The sequence below is a fragment of the Asparagus officinalis genome, chromosome 7 (assembly GCF_001876935.1).
Source record: "Asparagus officinalis chromosome 7, Aspof.V1, whole genome shotgun sequence".
Taxonomy (NCBI): domain Eukaryota; kingdom Viridiplantae; phylum Streptophyta; class Magnoliopsida; order Asparagales; family Asparagaceae; genus Asparagus; species Asparagus officinalis.
The window spans coordinates 145,889,905-145,903,453 of record NC_033800.1 but is presented as its reverse complement, the minus strand read 5'-3'; the positions used below and the strand labels follow the sequence as shown (position 1 = coordinate 145,903,453).

Below are 13,549 nucleotides of genomic sequence, written 5' to 3'. Positions count from 1 at the left end.
ATTTGTATCCATACTTGGAGTGAATGACGGTCAAGATCCTCTGTTCAGTCTCATGGATGCATGCAGGGAGAAAGTTTCATATCTCTGAGATTTGAAAACTATTAGTTCATTTAGAAAGCTTCTCGATACTACCTTGTATTCTTCTTTTTAATAATTATCTTTTAGTTGATGAATAATAAAATGAATGGGGATCATTCCCCTATTTTTTGCTTTGAAAAAAAAAAGAAAAGATGATGAAGATGAAGGATTATATTTTTCATATTCTACTACGTTCAACGGTACAAACATATATGATGGAGAGAGAAATCCATTTAGACATCCTATATCTTGTTGTGCCAAAAGCTGTGTCGAGGAACCAAACCAAACGCCAATCCAAGAGAGCCAAACGAACTAAATAGCAATGCACAAACAAAACACCAATTTTAACGTGGTTCGGCAAATTGCCTACGTCCACGGGGCAAGAAAGGGGATGGGGTTTTCACTAATAGAGAAAGAGTACAAACTGATATTACAACTCACTCGAAGGAACAAACTAATCTCACCAACAAGCTCTTAATCTCTCCAAACAAAACCCTAAACAAATAGCTCAGAAAATACCTCTTTTCTGTGCTCCAAATATCCCCAATTTGCTTCTCCCAATTCTCTCTTCCAATTGTTCCATATATATAGAAATCCTAAAATCATAAACATACTAGGAATTCTAAACCAAAACCAAATCAAATTAGGAATCCTAATAACCTATTACCAAAATAGATTAGGAATCCTAATAACCTCATGTTACCATAATAGAATAGGAATCCTAATAACCTCATGTTAACAAAATAGATTAGGAATCCGTTTTCTAACAATTCTCCACCTCGGCGAAGTTTTTCCAAAATTGAGTTGACACCGACCAAACCAAATGTCTCACTTGTTACGTCCAGTACGCCATGACAACGGACTCATGACAACGGACTCCATCCACATAAGTCGAGACCCAAACGGGAGTGCGAACACTCACCCAAATATCGGTATCTACTCACCAAATCGGCTCCATCAAAACTGACTGCCTACGTATCCTCTTGCCCAAGGAATCAAGGCTTCACGTAGTTCACCCAAACGGCCTCCAAAGGTCCTCAAACAAATAGAAAAGTATGCAACTCTTCCCCAATATCGCCAACGGATCTGCAACTGATAGCGGCCCCAAACTGATAAAATCAAACACCTCCATCTGAGATGAACCAATGGTCGTATCCAAATCATATCCACCAGCTGCAACCGAATCAAAAACCAATCCATCATATGCATACGAAATCAAATGATCCACAACCTGTGTCACCTCAGTTGGAATCATAAATGACGCAGTATGATCTGGAGTATGTAGAATAAGTTCCACCTAACGTGAAGTAGCATCACCCTCCACCTGCTGCGATATCCAAACGATCTGATCAACACTCTCCACCTGCCTCCTGCTCAGAACAAAATCAGAAGCTCCCAAACGATAATCAAATGAGCCTCCGAATTCCAAACGCGCAATCGGATCAAATCTCATATCCTCGATGTGACCAAATACTGGGTAGCCAAATATCCGATGCCAACCAAAATCTGAAGCAGCTTTACCAGATCTAATAACTCCTAATGCAGCACTCGGCGACCTATGACTAAGATGACCCAAATATGTCGAAGCTCCAGAAGCAATGCTCGACAACCAACGCCGATCCTCCTCCAGAAAGGAACGACCCATCGAAACTGTCATCTCATCTTGTCGTCCCAAAGTCTCCACACCAATGAAGTATCTCCTATTGCCGTGAGCTCGGCACAAACGCAAGAAAGGACCCCCTACCAAAGCTAGAACAACAAGTTACCTTTCTGTCAATATACTTCTTCCAATTGTTGTTGACTTCTAGGACTTTACATCAACGGGAACTAGTCGCGCCCTAATAATGCCTAGAACAATCACCAACTGTAAAAACTACAAAATGATTACCTCCCAATGATGCCTCCTTGGAAGGCCCCCAAATGCCTAACTGAACACCTCCTAAAAGATCCCTCGCTCGATGGATAGGAGTGCCAAACTCCACCTCGGTCTTGCTCATCCCAATGTGCTCAAAGGACTTCCATCTGCAGGTCAAAGCACTCCTCAACAACCTATGCATGACATCACCAATCAAATACCCCAGCACCAAACAACGCCACAATCTAGCCAAATCTAATAAAGTCGTCAGAGCTCTATCAATCACCGTGCTCCCAAGCAAATAGTATAAGTTACTCTTTCTGACGCCCTTCATCACAATCATGGACCCAAATGTAACCTTCAAGCGTGCATCCGCCAAGGTCACCCTATAGCCTGTTGCCTCCAAAGCTCCAAGTGAAATGATGTTCTTCTTCAACTGAGGAACGAACCTCACTCCAACCAACTCCCGAATCACCCTGTCACCCATCCTGATCCGAACGGTACCGATACCACCAATAGAGCATTTGTGATCATTCTCCATGAGCATGAAACCCCCTCTTTCCAACTCATAAAAGCTGGAGAACCAATCCATCCTAAGACAAATATGGTATGTAGCACCCGAATCTAACACCCATTCTGTAGAGTAGGCAACACAAACTGACGACAGTGCAGATAATGAGTAGCCTGAGGAATCCGAATCTGAATTGTTACCACTAGTCTTGACAATATTCACCTCTGAAGCTTGTACAGCTTTCTCCTTATTCTTCCCGGCTTGATCATTCAACTTTGGGCATTCAGCTTTCCAATGTCCATCTTTTTTATAAAAAGCACACTGATTCCTACGAATTTCAAGATGTGCTCCTCTAGAATGTGACATTCTACCTCGGTTTGGACCATTTGCTCTTGCAACCAATGCCCCCGCTACCGGCTCAATAGAAGTCTCCTTGTCCTTCCTGAGTTGGTAATTCACTAATGCAGCGGTGACCTCACTATATGAAAGAGATGTCTTTCCATTAATAAGAGTAATGGCAAACATCTCATATTCCTCGTCGGGTAAGGAACTCAACAATAGCAATGCTTTGTCCTCATTTTTAACAATGACATCTATATTCGTCAAATCTGCAAGAAGCTTCGTGTAGTGGTTCATGTGATCACTAATGGATGTCCTCTTCTTCAATTGGAAGCGATAAAGCCTCCTCTTCAAATGCAAGCGGTTTTCAACGCTCTTCGTCAAGTACTTGCTCTCTAGGATCTCCCAAATCTTCTTCGCAAAAGTCTCATTCATCACATCATATTTTAGATCTTGAGTGAGACAAGACCTAATCACACCACACGCTGTCCGATTCATCTTTTTCCAAACCTTCTCATCAATGTCGTCCGGTTTTTCATCCAACTCCAACGTATTTTACAAATTCTGCGTTTTGAGCGTATCCAAGACTTCGCATCGTCAAAGTCCAAAATTGTTAGTACCATTGAACTTCTCCACATTAATCTTCATCGAGTGGATACTCAAACTTTGGACAGTCTTCACACCTGAAGAACTACCCTCAACTCCCTCTTTCTCGGTCATAATCCTCAATACACCAACAACCAATGCGGAAACAAACGAAGAATAGATCCAAAACTGAGAAAAGAAAGAAGCTTTACCGAAAAGATCTCACCTTTCTCACAACCTGAAACCCTAAACGAGCTTCCCAAATCGATCTACTCCTCCAAATAGCCCAACTGTAGCCCGAGCTCTGATACCAAATTGTTGTGCCAAAAGCTGTGTTGAGGAACCAAACCAAACGCCAATCCAAGAGAGCCAAACGAACTAAATATCAATGCACAAACAAAACACCAATTTTAACGTGGTTCGGCAAATTGCCTATGTTCACGGGGCAAGAAAGGGGATGGGGTTTTCACTAATAGAAAAAGAGTACAAACTGAGATTACAACTCACTCGAAGGAACAAACTAATCTCACCAACAAGCGCTTAATCTCTCCAAACAAAACCCTAAACAAATAGCTCAGAAAATACCTCTTTTCTGTGCTCCAAATATCCCCAATTTGCTTCTCCCAATTCTCTCTTCCAATTGTTTCATATATATAGAAATCCTAAAATCATAAACATATTAGGAATTCTAAACCAAAACTAAATCAAATTAGGAATCCTAATAACCTATTACCAAAATAGATTAGGAATCCTAATAACCTCATATTACCAAAATAGATTAGGAATCCTAATAACCTCATGTTACCAAAATAGAATAGGAATCCTAATAATCTCATGTTACCAAAATAGATTAGGAATTAATAACCTCATGTTACCAAAATAGAATAGGAATCCTAATAATCTCATGTTACCAAAATAGATTAGGAATCCGTTTTCCAACATATCTGGTTTACTCTTAATTATAGGACAAGATCATACCTATAGTTAATCCTAAAATACCAACAATATAATGTAATAATGCAAAACCAAACTCTCTGTGGTAGCCTGATAGGTTCCCATAGAGATAATGGTCCCACTCAGGTATTATTCAACTTGCCAGATGATGCCCATGATGTATGAACATGGTGGCTTTATTTTGTAGGTGATCTAGGAATTGCAGATGACTCTGCAACTAGATTCTCTTAATTTTGGGTTAATTGTGAACAGACCGGCCCCTCTTTAGTATCTCCTGTAGTTCTACTTTTGTGAATAGATCCTTTAAATGAATTGTTTTTTTTACTCTTAAAGTTGCTAAAAAGATTTGAGGCGGATAGATCATATATAGTTCTATTGGTGAGGATAGACCCTCAATTGTTATTTTTTTAACGAGTCGGAAAGGTTCACTAAGGGGATGCATTCGCACCACCGCCAATACTACAAATGAGTCTATTCGTAATAACTAGAACTATAATGAGTCTATTTGTAATTGGGTGACACTACAGAGGTCTATCCGCAAGTAATTTTCTATTTTTAAAACTATTTTCAGAGGAGGAAATTAGGGAACAAAGATTGTTTAAGTAGATTTAGTGGGTGATGGATCCAACTCCTATTCCTTGGATGGGAAATGGAATAGAGGAGACAAAGAAAACTACGTGCTATTTTAGCTATTGTCTTCAACCACCATCAGAATTTAGATACCTGACAAAATGAGCGTCAACATTCTAGTGTCTGCTCATGCAATTAAATTCTTAAAATATTATTAGTTTCAGTTCTGCAAATTTGTAATTTTATATTGCTGTAGTGAATTAATGTCTTTAGATTATGAGATTTTTGTTTAGTTTTGTTACTCTTAAGTTAGAAAATAGGATCGTGTCAGAAAAACTGTACAGGCAAGAATATAATGGCTAAGAAAAACTGCCATGTTACCTCTATCATTCTTCGAAAATACAGATATAAAACTCTTTACATCAATTTACTATAATAATACCAACAAAGATTATAATAATGATGATGGTAATGAGTATGAACCAGAACAATTATTTAGGGACTATACCATTACAATACGAAGGAATTGAACCCCACTTGATGATTCTTAAAAGATACGGAGCCTTCAGTAAATAATAAATAAGAAAATTTTACAGTCAACCCCCAATAACTTTCAAAATCACAATAAAATTCGCAATAACATTTAGAACTGTAGAAAATTTTCAATAAGTTTTCAGCATTTTGTAGACAACTCCCATATATTAGAACCAAAAAACCAACATGAAAAGGCATTTTAAAATTATTGTGGCTTTAGGGGGTGTTTGGTTCAATTTCTAGAAATTATAGGAAATGTTTTCCACCTAAAATATGATTTTCTTGTATTTCTTAAAAAAATTATAGGAAAAGTTTTGAGAAATCAAAAAGTACCAATTTTCTTGTTTTTTGTACTTTGTTTGTTTGGTTCAAAACAAGAAAATAGCTCATAACTTTATAGAAAATAACAAGATTTGGTAGGTTTTTAATTAAATATGGTATGTGTCAGATTTCTGGTGATTTCCTCTCATTTTGAGAGGAAATTGCTTTTTGTAAAATTTGGTAGGTTTTGATATTTTATAGAAAATATTTCTGTAAATTTTTTGTTGAACCAAACACAATTTACAGAAATCTCTAGAAAACTTTTAATTATAAATTTGCCATTATCAGATGTTTTGAGAAAATTTTTCTCAAAAAGTGTGCAACCAAACAGCCCCTTAGTGTAATCTACACAAAAGAGTTAAATAAGAAAATTTTACAGTCAACCCCCAATAACTTTCAAAATCGCAATAAATTTCGCAATAACTTTTGGAATTGTAGAAAATTTCCAATAAGTTTTCTGCGTTTTGCGGACAACTCCCATAGATTAGAACAAAAAAAAAACACGAAAAGGCATTTTAAAATTATTGTGGCTTTAGTGTAATCTACACAAAAGAGTTAGGGTTTTCTGCAAAAGTTACTAGGGGATTTAGGGCAATTTTGAAAGTTACTTGGGTGTTTGGTATAATTTACCCTTTCTTTAAAGATATCAAAGGAAAGTAGTTATCGCCGGATCTAATCCATGTGAAATATAATATATTTTGTCAGTAGAAGCAGCTGAGTAGATAAGCAACTAAGAGCAACGTATATAATATTTTTTTTTTAACTTCATTTGGAGCTTTAACGACTTAAAAGTACAATAATGATAAATAATTTTAGTGACGTTAACCATGGGGCGAGGTGGCTTGAGCTAGAAGTTAATGTGCAAGCTTCAATTAGGAAATGAAGGTGTCGCTTCTTCTATCATTATCTTCTATTTGTCTGATGAATATATGACTCTGATTCATCTTGAATGAAAAAGAAATTTAGTACATAAAAAAATGGAGTTGGACTATTATGCTATTAGGAGGAGGAGGAGGAATCTCCTCCTCCTACTTTTTTCAGCCGTTGGATCTTGTAATCATGCTTTAAGATTAGATCTAATAAATCAGAATTTAATTAGTTGAGTCTAAAAATCTCTCAATATGTCACATAAACATTCACAAATTGATTTCTAGAGCGTTCATAACTGAGCTGCAACAAACTAACACATCACATAAATTTTATTTTGATCAAGATAAATTCTGTATTGACTCCAAACAATTGAGCATCAAGCTGCAAAAATTGCAAATTTTAATGGTTGTCCCGCCACTTTAAGAGGATACAGTAACACTCTTCAGTTTATGTCTAAAGAGTCCGAACCAGTGTTTAACAACAGACATGGAAATGTTCATAGAATCCCTAACAAATTATCACAGGTTGGAATCCTCTGGTCTTTGAGGGTTTTCTGAGGGCTCAGCTTCCGAATTCTTGTGGCTATCAGCAGCAGAATTCTCGTTGTTGCCTCGTCCATGAGATGATTCAGTGTTCATAAATGCATGCATGCCATTCATGGCTCCAATGGGTCTCATGCCCATGAATGGCATCGATGGATGGTGAAATTGTGCTGCTGCAATTCATGAACTTGTTGGGGGCTTAATTGTAATGTTGTCTTCGGAGGGAAATTTGGTGTTTGCTGTATGTACTGCTTACCACCTTGAGGCATTGCAGCTTGAGGTATCATCTTCAATTGGAGACAAAAAAAAAGATGAATTTTGAATTGAATACAACTTACACTAAGAAAGCATCTATACTCTCTATAAGAGAAGGTATTTATTACCTGAGGACGCATTGCTGGAGATTGTGGTTGGGCATCGGCAATTGCAGCTAGGTACAATAGGTTCTTTTGGAGCTGTGCTTGATACCTGAAAATGTTTTCTAGTCATCAGAAATTGTGTACGTCCCAAGATATGTAAGTATATGGCAGTCGATGTAAATCTTGCATAAAACAGTACAAAAGTAAGCAGAATCGAACATATAACATAGTAGCAGAACCCTATTAGCCTTGAATTCCTAAGGAATCAAAAACAGGGGGGAAAAGAGACATGACAAAGTGACAGCTGCATCGGCTACCTCCGAACTTAGCTCTAGCAATCATGTTGAACTTTGATCTTTCCATGAAAACGCATACAAACTTGCCTAGAACACAGACTAGATTACAAACATGTCACATGTAGATCCGACTAGGTTTTAACTACTAAGCATGCATAATAAACACTTCACATTATCTGCCTAAAGTTAAAGACTGATAAGGCCAATCCTCAAATACATTGGCAGAAGCTCTATGGTAATCTTCATTGTTTTGAACAGTCTATTTTGCTCAGTGAAATTTTGTAGCCATCAAATAATTGTCCACGCAATCAAGAAGATCAAAAGGTATTCTGTAATATTACGGAGTACTGAAGGTACGGAACAGACTAGTGAATTGGATGCTAGTCACTGGCGTAAAAGATAGATAAAGGTAAAAAGAAGAGAAACGTATAATTCTGAAAATTACATAGAGCATGTTAACTGTAGAGAAAGAAGATGTAGAAGCAGGAAGACCATAAATAACAGTTATACACTTCAAGTTACTTACTGGGCACACTCGCCTAGCCTTCCCATATTTTGATTATCCAAAATTGCCAGAATCAGCTGCTTGTTTTCATCCAAGTACTGCACCAAATATGACATAATTAGTTTTAGATATCAAAACCTTTAATATCAACATATATTAGTTCTCCAAGTTAAGTACTTTCCACACAGTAGATAGAGTTTACATGCTAGTATCTCAGGACAAAAATATAAATCATTGTCATGCAGAAAATACAAATCATCAACAACACCAAGAAGCTTTTCAAATACTTTATATGAATAAAAAGAATTGAAGTTGTGAGCCCAACATAGAACAACATTCCATCTGTTATGTAAGGCTGTCTTGATATAACAAAATGTTAAGGGAAAAAAAAGTAATACTCATTGAGAAATTAAAGTAGATTATACAAAAACTATCTATACGGGAAACATAACATAAATTTATTCTGAAATAAACCCCATATTTTTGTGCCAGCTAAATTACTCTAAGTGATCTAGAAGAAAGACTATGAGTCAAAGTAGATTATTGGTGTTGAAATGAATATAGAATGGGTAGTTTCGATATAATGACCTCAATTTTTACAAGCATGAGCAGATAGGGATAGGCCTAGTGTTATGACGCTCAACTAATTTATGAGGAAACTTCTCAGGTCACATGAAAATTCTTCATCAAAGATAATTGCAGTGATTTAATAGCTAGTAGTGGATAGGTATCTAACTGAGTGTTAAAGAGTAGTTCCAAGTATGCCACCAATATTGTTCTTTAACCTCTTCAATACAATAAACTAGAAGTCTAGATGGTAGTCCATTAGAACAGGAGCCCAAAAGATTTTTCTTGGTTTACTCATAGGCAATTGATGAAGATTCAAGGGAAGAGCACCCAATTGTGTGAAATTAAACGATAACATAATCCCAATATTGAGAAACAGGTCTTCATGTGAGATGCGCCAAGAGATGGGATAAGAAATGAGTGTACCCATAGGAGGTTAGATGTTGTTCTTATTGAGGATACAAATGAGCAATGTTACATTAAACGCTGGGCGCTCCTGGGCGCCGGACTTGGCGCCCAGCGCTTAGACGCCTAGGCGGGCGCCTAAGCGGTTTCTGGGCGGTTTTTTTCTTCTGGGCGGTTTTTCTTTTTTTTAATTGTGATACTTGAAGATAAATACATATACTCAATCAACAATGCATAAATACAAAAATACCAACACATATGCTATCCAAAGTATAATAGTCAATCAAAGATGCATACATACTAAATGACAAGGCATATAATATCCAATAACTAGAAGTTTATGTCCCAAAACATCAGCAAAAAGATAGTCAAACAGGAATAGTCTAAAACTTTGTGAAATAAATGAACACCCGACATTCTGAAATAAATGAACAAACAAATCATTCATATACTTAAAATTAAACTTAAAACTAAACTTAAATAATAAATACAGTTAAACAGATTCAATTTGTAATTCTAATTCCTAACACAGAATCTCAAAACAAAAAATATATAAACTCTCACATGTGTAATTTTCCTTACTGTTAACTTATTTTTGTAGTCAAAAACTGCAATTTCATTCGTTATTGCTGCAACTTCAATAACTACAACTAATTATTGTTCTATTTTGTAGGTCAAAAACTGCAACTTCATTCGTTATTGCTGCAAATCTAAATGTAGGGAGTGTGAATATTATAGTTTCAGCACTCAACTCAATACAGATACAGTGATACACAATTATTGCATGTAAGCTTTGAGCAAATGCAGAGATGCAGAGAATGAACATGACAAAGACAAATGTAAGGAGCATAAGTCTGTTGTGGACTGTGGTGATGCATATTCTGTTGTACACTCAGATACTTTTTCATATGAAATAGGAAAATTAAACTTAAACAATTAAACTAATAAACTTACAGTCTTAAACAATTAAACTAAATATGATATAAATATATTAAGTTAACATAAGGCTAGGAGCAGTTAATTTCCTTGAGCTTGAGATAATAAGTTAACATATACATAGCTTTGTCTGCAGAAGAAAGAACAGCAGCGAACTTTAATATAAGATTTGACATATACATAGCAATAGCATCGTTGACAATTTACCCAGAACATATAAACGACATAAACCTCCTTCAAAAACCTCATTTCATTAGTAATAGAAGAGAAACAAATAAATAGTAGATGAAAAAAAAATCCAGATAAATCAGTAAGCTCTAAAAACTGATTTTTATAATAGTAATGGATATCCGAACTCAAATAATGAATATAATCCAAGAAAAAAAAGAGTTAAAAATCAAGGAAAATAAGTTGGAGGGTTTTGAAAGCTTAAGAGCATACCCGAACCCAAAAAACAAGTTAAAAATGTCGCTGCTGTTCTTCTTTCTGCGGAGATGAGAACGACGAACTCGAAGTAGAGGACGAGCTCGAAGATGAGAACGACGACCTCGGAGATGAGCTCGGAAGACGTCGGAGATGAGAACGACGAGCTCGGAAGACGTCGGAGATGAGAACGACGAGCTCGGAAGACGTCGGAGATGAGAACGACGAGTTCGGTCGTTGAAGACGAGCTCGAAGACGATCTCCCAGCACCAGGTAGTTTTTGGTTTGGGTTTTGGGAGCGCCCAGCTCTTGTTTTGGGCCTTGAAAATGTGGGGCGGGCCGCTTAAGCGGCCCGCTTAGCCCTGGGCGGCCGCCTAGGCGCTCCCAGCGCCCAAAGGTGGCCGCCCAAGGCTAAACTGCACGGTGGGGGCACCGCCTCCGCCTAGGCGGCCGCCTAGGCGGCCGCCCAGGGCGTTTTTTACAACACTGCAAATGAGAGAATCGATTGAGATGGTTTGACCACGTGCACTAATGGTTACAAAATGCACCAATTACAAGATGATATAAGATTACAATTAATGAAGCATGGAGTAAAAGATGTAGATTTAAGAGAAATTGGTTAGACGCAATTAAGAAGGATATGAAGTGGTTAAGTTAACAAAGGAGACTAACCCTGAAAGCAACCAAATGGTATAAAGGATTGGTTGTCTTTGCGGTTGTTTTCATGTGCATGCTGCTAGTTCCATCGCGAGTTTATAATGAATTATGGTTTACAAGACTGTCTTGAATGTGAAGAGTCAATTTGACTGGATTTTATAGCACAAGGTTGATGGATCACAAGGACTATGATGATCAACACAACAACGGTAAGTTCGTAAAATATAAGAGAACTTCAGCTGATGTGGACAGCTAATAAGAACTTCAAAGTGGAACAATTTCAAAGTGAACAGCTAATAAGAACTTCATCGCCCCAACTGGATCAATTTCAAAGTAAATTTTCAATGTGGTCCAATGAAAGGCAATGACAGCTTCCACCTTTCCCCTAGGACCTAGAGGACTAAATGCCTTGATAAGCTAAATATGCAAAGATACAATCAACTGAAGAATAAGTACTCAAGCTTATCTTCACCAACAAGTACACATGGCCGCAGAGATATGAGTGTTGATAAGGGATAGACCGCTCACACGGAAGCCTCATACTCAAGGCCCATATCCAAGAATAAGTTCTCCAGCTGATGTGGAACTAGATGCAAAGATCTATGTCATAAAAGGGGATGCAAAATGTTGGCTTCAAGAATCCAAATTCCTATGATTCATATATCAACGGTCCTTTCCACTCCACAAGAACTCCGAAGTTATTGTGAGGGTTGAGGGTTCAAGTTGTATACTCAAACATGGACCCTCGAGGTTGAGCCCCCTTTTTCATGGTCCAATACACGGACTCACGCAGCGCTACCTCTTAGTTTCTTTAATTTTGTCACCTGAAATTTGAACCAGGATTGCTCTGATATCATCATCTAAAGATTCCCTTCACTGCACCACATCTTTCTCCGAAGTTGCGGTGAGGGTTGAGGGTTAATGCCATTACATTCTAACTATTCATAAAGGCACAACTTACAATAAAAAGAATAAAGTTAAGATATCTCGCCTCCCACAATTTAGAAGTAGCACGACGGAAGATGTCGCTCTTCACCACCGGCATGGAGAAAAAATGTGGTGGAAAAACAAATTCGCAAACTTCACGCATTTACGATTTCAATCCCACAAACAGCTACTCGTGCAATTTCTAGCTTTTACTATATGTCCACAACTTCGAAGGAAACTACGCCAATATACTTGTATAGTTTTTTTTTTTTTTTACATAGGACAAGATCAAGATTTCTCCTTTTTGCTACAAGAGTAATCAAATTTACTCCTTTCCAAAAGAAAACCGCACCACGAGTAATTGCAAAGTTCCAAAAGGCGAGAAAGAAGAAACGAGAGGAAAATCAATATCCAATGGGCACCCAAATGTGAAAAAGATTGGTTTTTTTTTTTTTTTTTTTGAAATATACCTTTTGAATCTGCTCGGTGGTGATGCCGGCAGGAGGAACTGAGCCCATTGGGCGCCATGCCTCCAATCTCTTCTCTCTCTCTCTCTCCTCTCTCTCTCTCTAGAAGTTTCTCTCTCACTGTACACACAGAGAAATCCCTGTCAGTGATTGGTTGAAGAGGAGAGAATATGAGGGACGAAAATGGCGGCAGAGGGACTGAAGAGCGAAGCGAGGGGGAAAAGGCGTGGCCTTTTTTTCTTTTTCTTTTTTTTTTAATTCGCTTGGAAATTTGAGACAAATTGGAATTTATGAGAAGTGAGCCCAACATCACTGAAAACCAGCCGCCCACTGCAGAGCCTGCGAAACCTGACGCACGTGATGCAGATGCAACCGTGGGCTGTTTGCCTGCTATTTTTATTTTGGGTTTATTAGTATTATTATTAGAACAATTTTTCAAAACCGCCTGAATTTTTTTTTTTTTTTTCAAAACCGACTGTTTTTTTTTTTTTTATCAAAACCGACCCGGTTTTGTGATTAGCAGGTTAATGACTATCCTAAATAGTCGGGGTTGCCAACCCCGACTATTTAGGAGGGGGTTAAACCCTAATTAAAGGGTGATTAGCATGTTAATCACTATCCTAAATAGTCGGGGTTGCCAACCCCGACTATTTAAGATAGTGATTAGCCTGCTAATCACAAAACCGGGTCGATTTTGATAAATAAAAAAAAAAACAGTCGGTTTTGGAAAAAAAAAAAAATCAGGCGGTTTTGAAAAATTGTTCTTATTATTATGATTTTTTTTTTTGGCATATGTACTCCTCGTATTTCTACATTTGCAAAATTGACCTTCTTGGGATTTGAATGAC

The 13,549-nt window shown here is 37.5% G+C and overlaps 1 protein-coding gene across 1 annotated transcript; it reads right to left on the bottom strand.

Moving 5' to 3' along the window:
• On the bottom strand, positions 6,924-12,756 carry LOC109850865 (GRF1-interacting factor 2-like). Its single transcript, XM_020420940.1, has 4 exons — positions 12,705-12,756; positions 8,341-8,417; positions 7,543-7,627; positions 6,924-7,446 (listed from the first exon to the last, which is right to left on the bottom strand). The coding sequence occupies exons 1-4, from the start codon at positions 12,750-12,752 to the stop codon at positions 7,291-7,293; spliced, it is 366 nt and encodes a 121-aa protein (XP_020276529.1). The 5' UTR covers positions 12,753-12,756; the 3' UTR covers positions 6,924-7,290.

Excerpts from the sequence above, each read along its gene's own strand:
- LOC109850865 (XM_020420940.1), bottom strand. The coding sequence starts at position 12,752 with ATGGGCTCAGTTCCTCCTGCCGGCATCACCACCGAGCAGATTCAAAAG. Across the intron at positions 7,628-8,340 it reads AGGCTAGGCGAGTGTGCCCA|GTATCAAGCACAGCTCCAAA; the intron begins GTAAGTAACTTG and ends AAACATTTTCAG. Across the intron at positions 7,447-7,542 it reads CTCCAGCAATGCGTCCTCAG|ATGATACCTCAAGCTGCAAT; the intron begins GTAATAAATACC and ends CTCCAATTGAAG.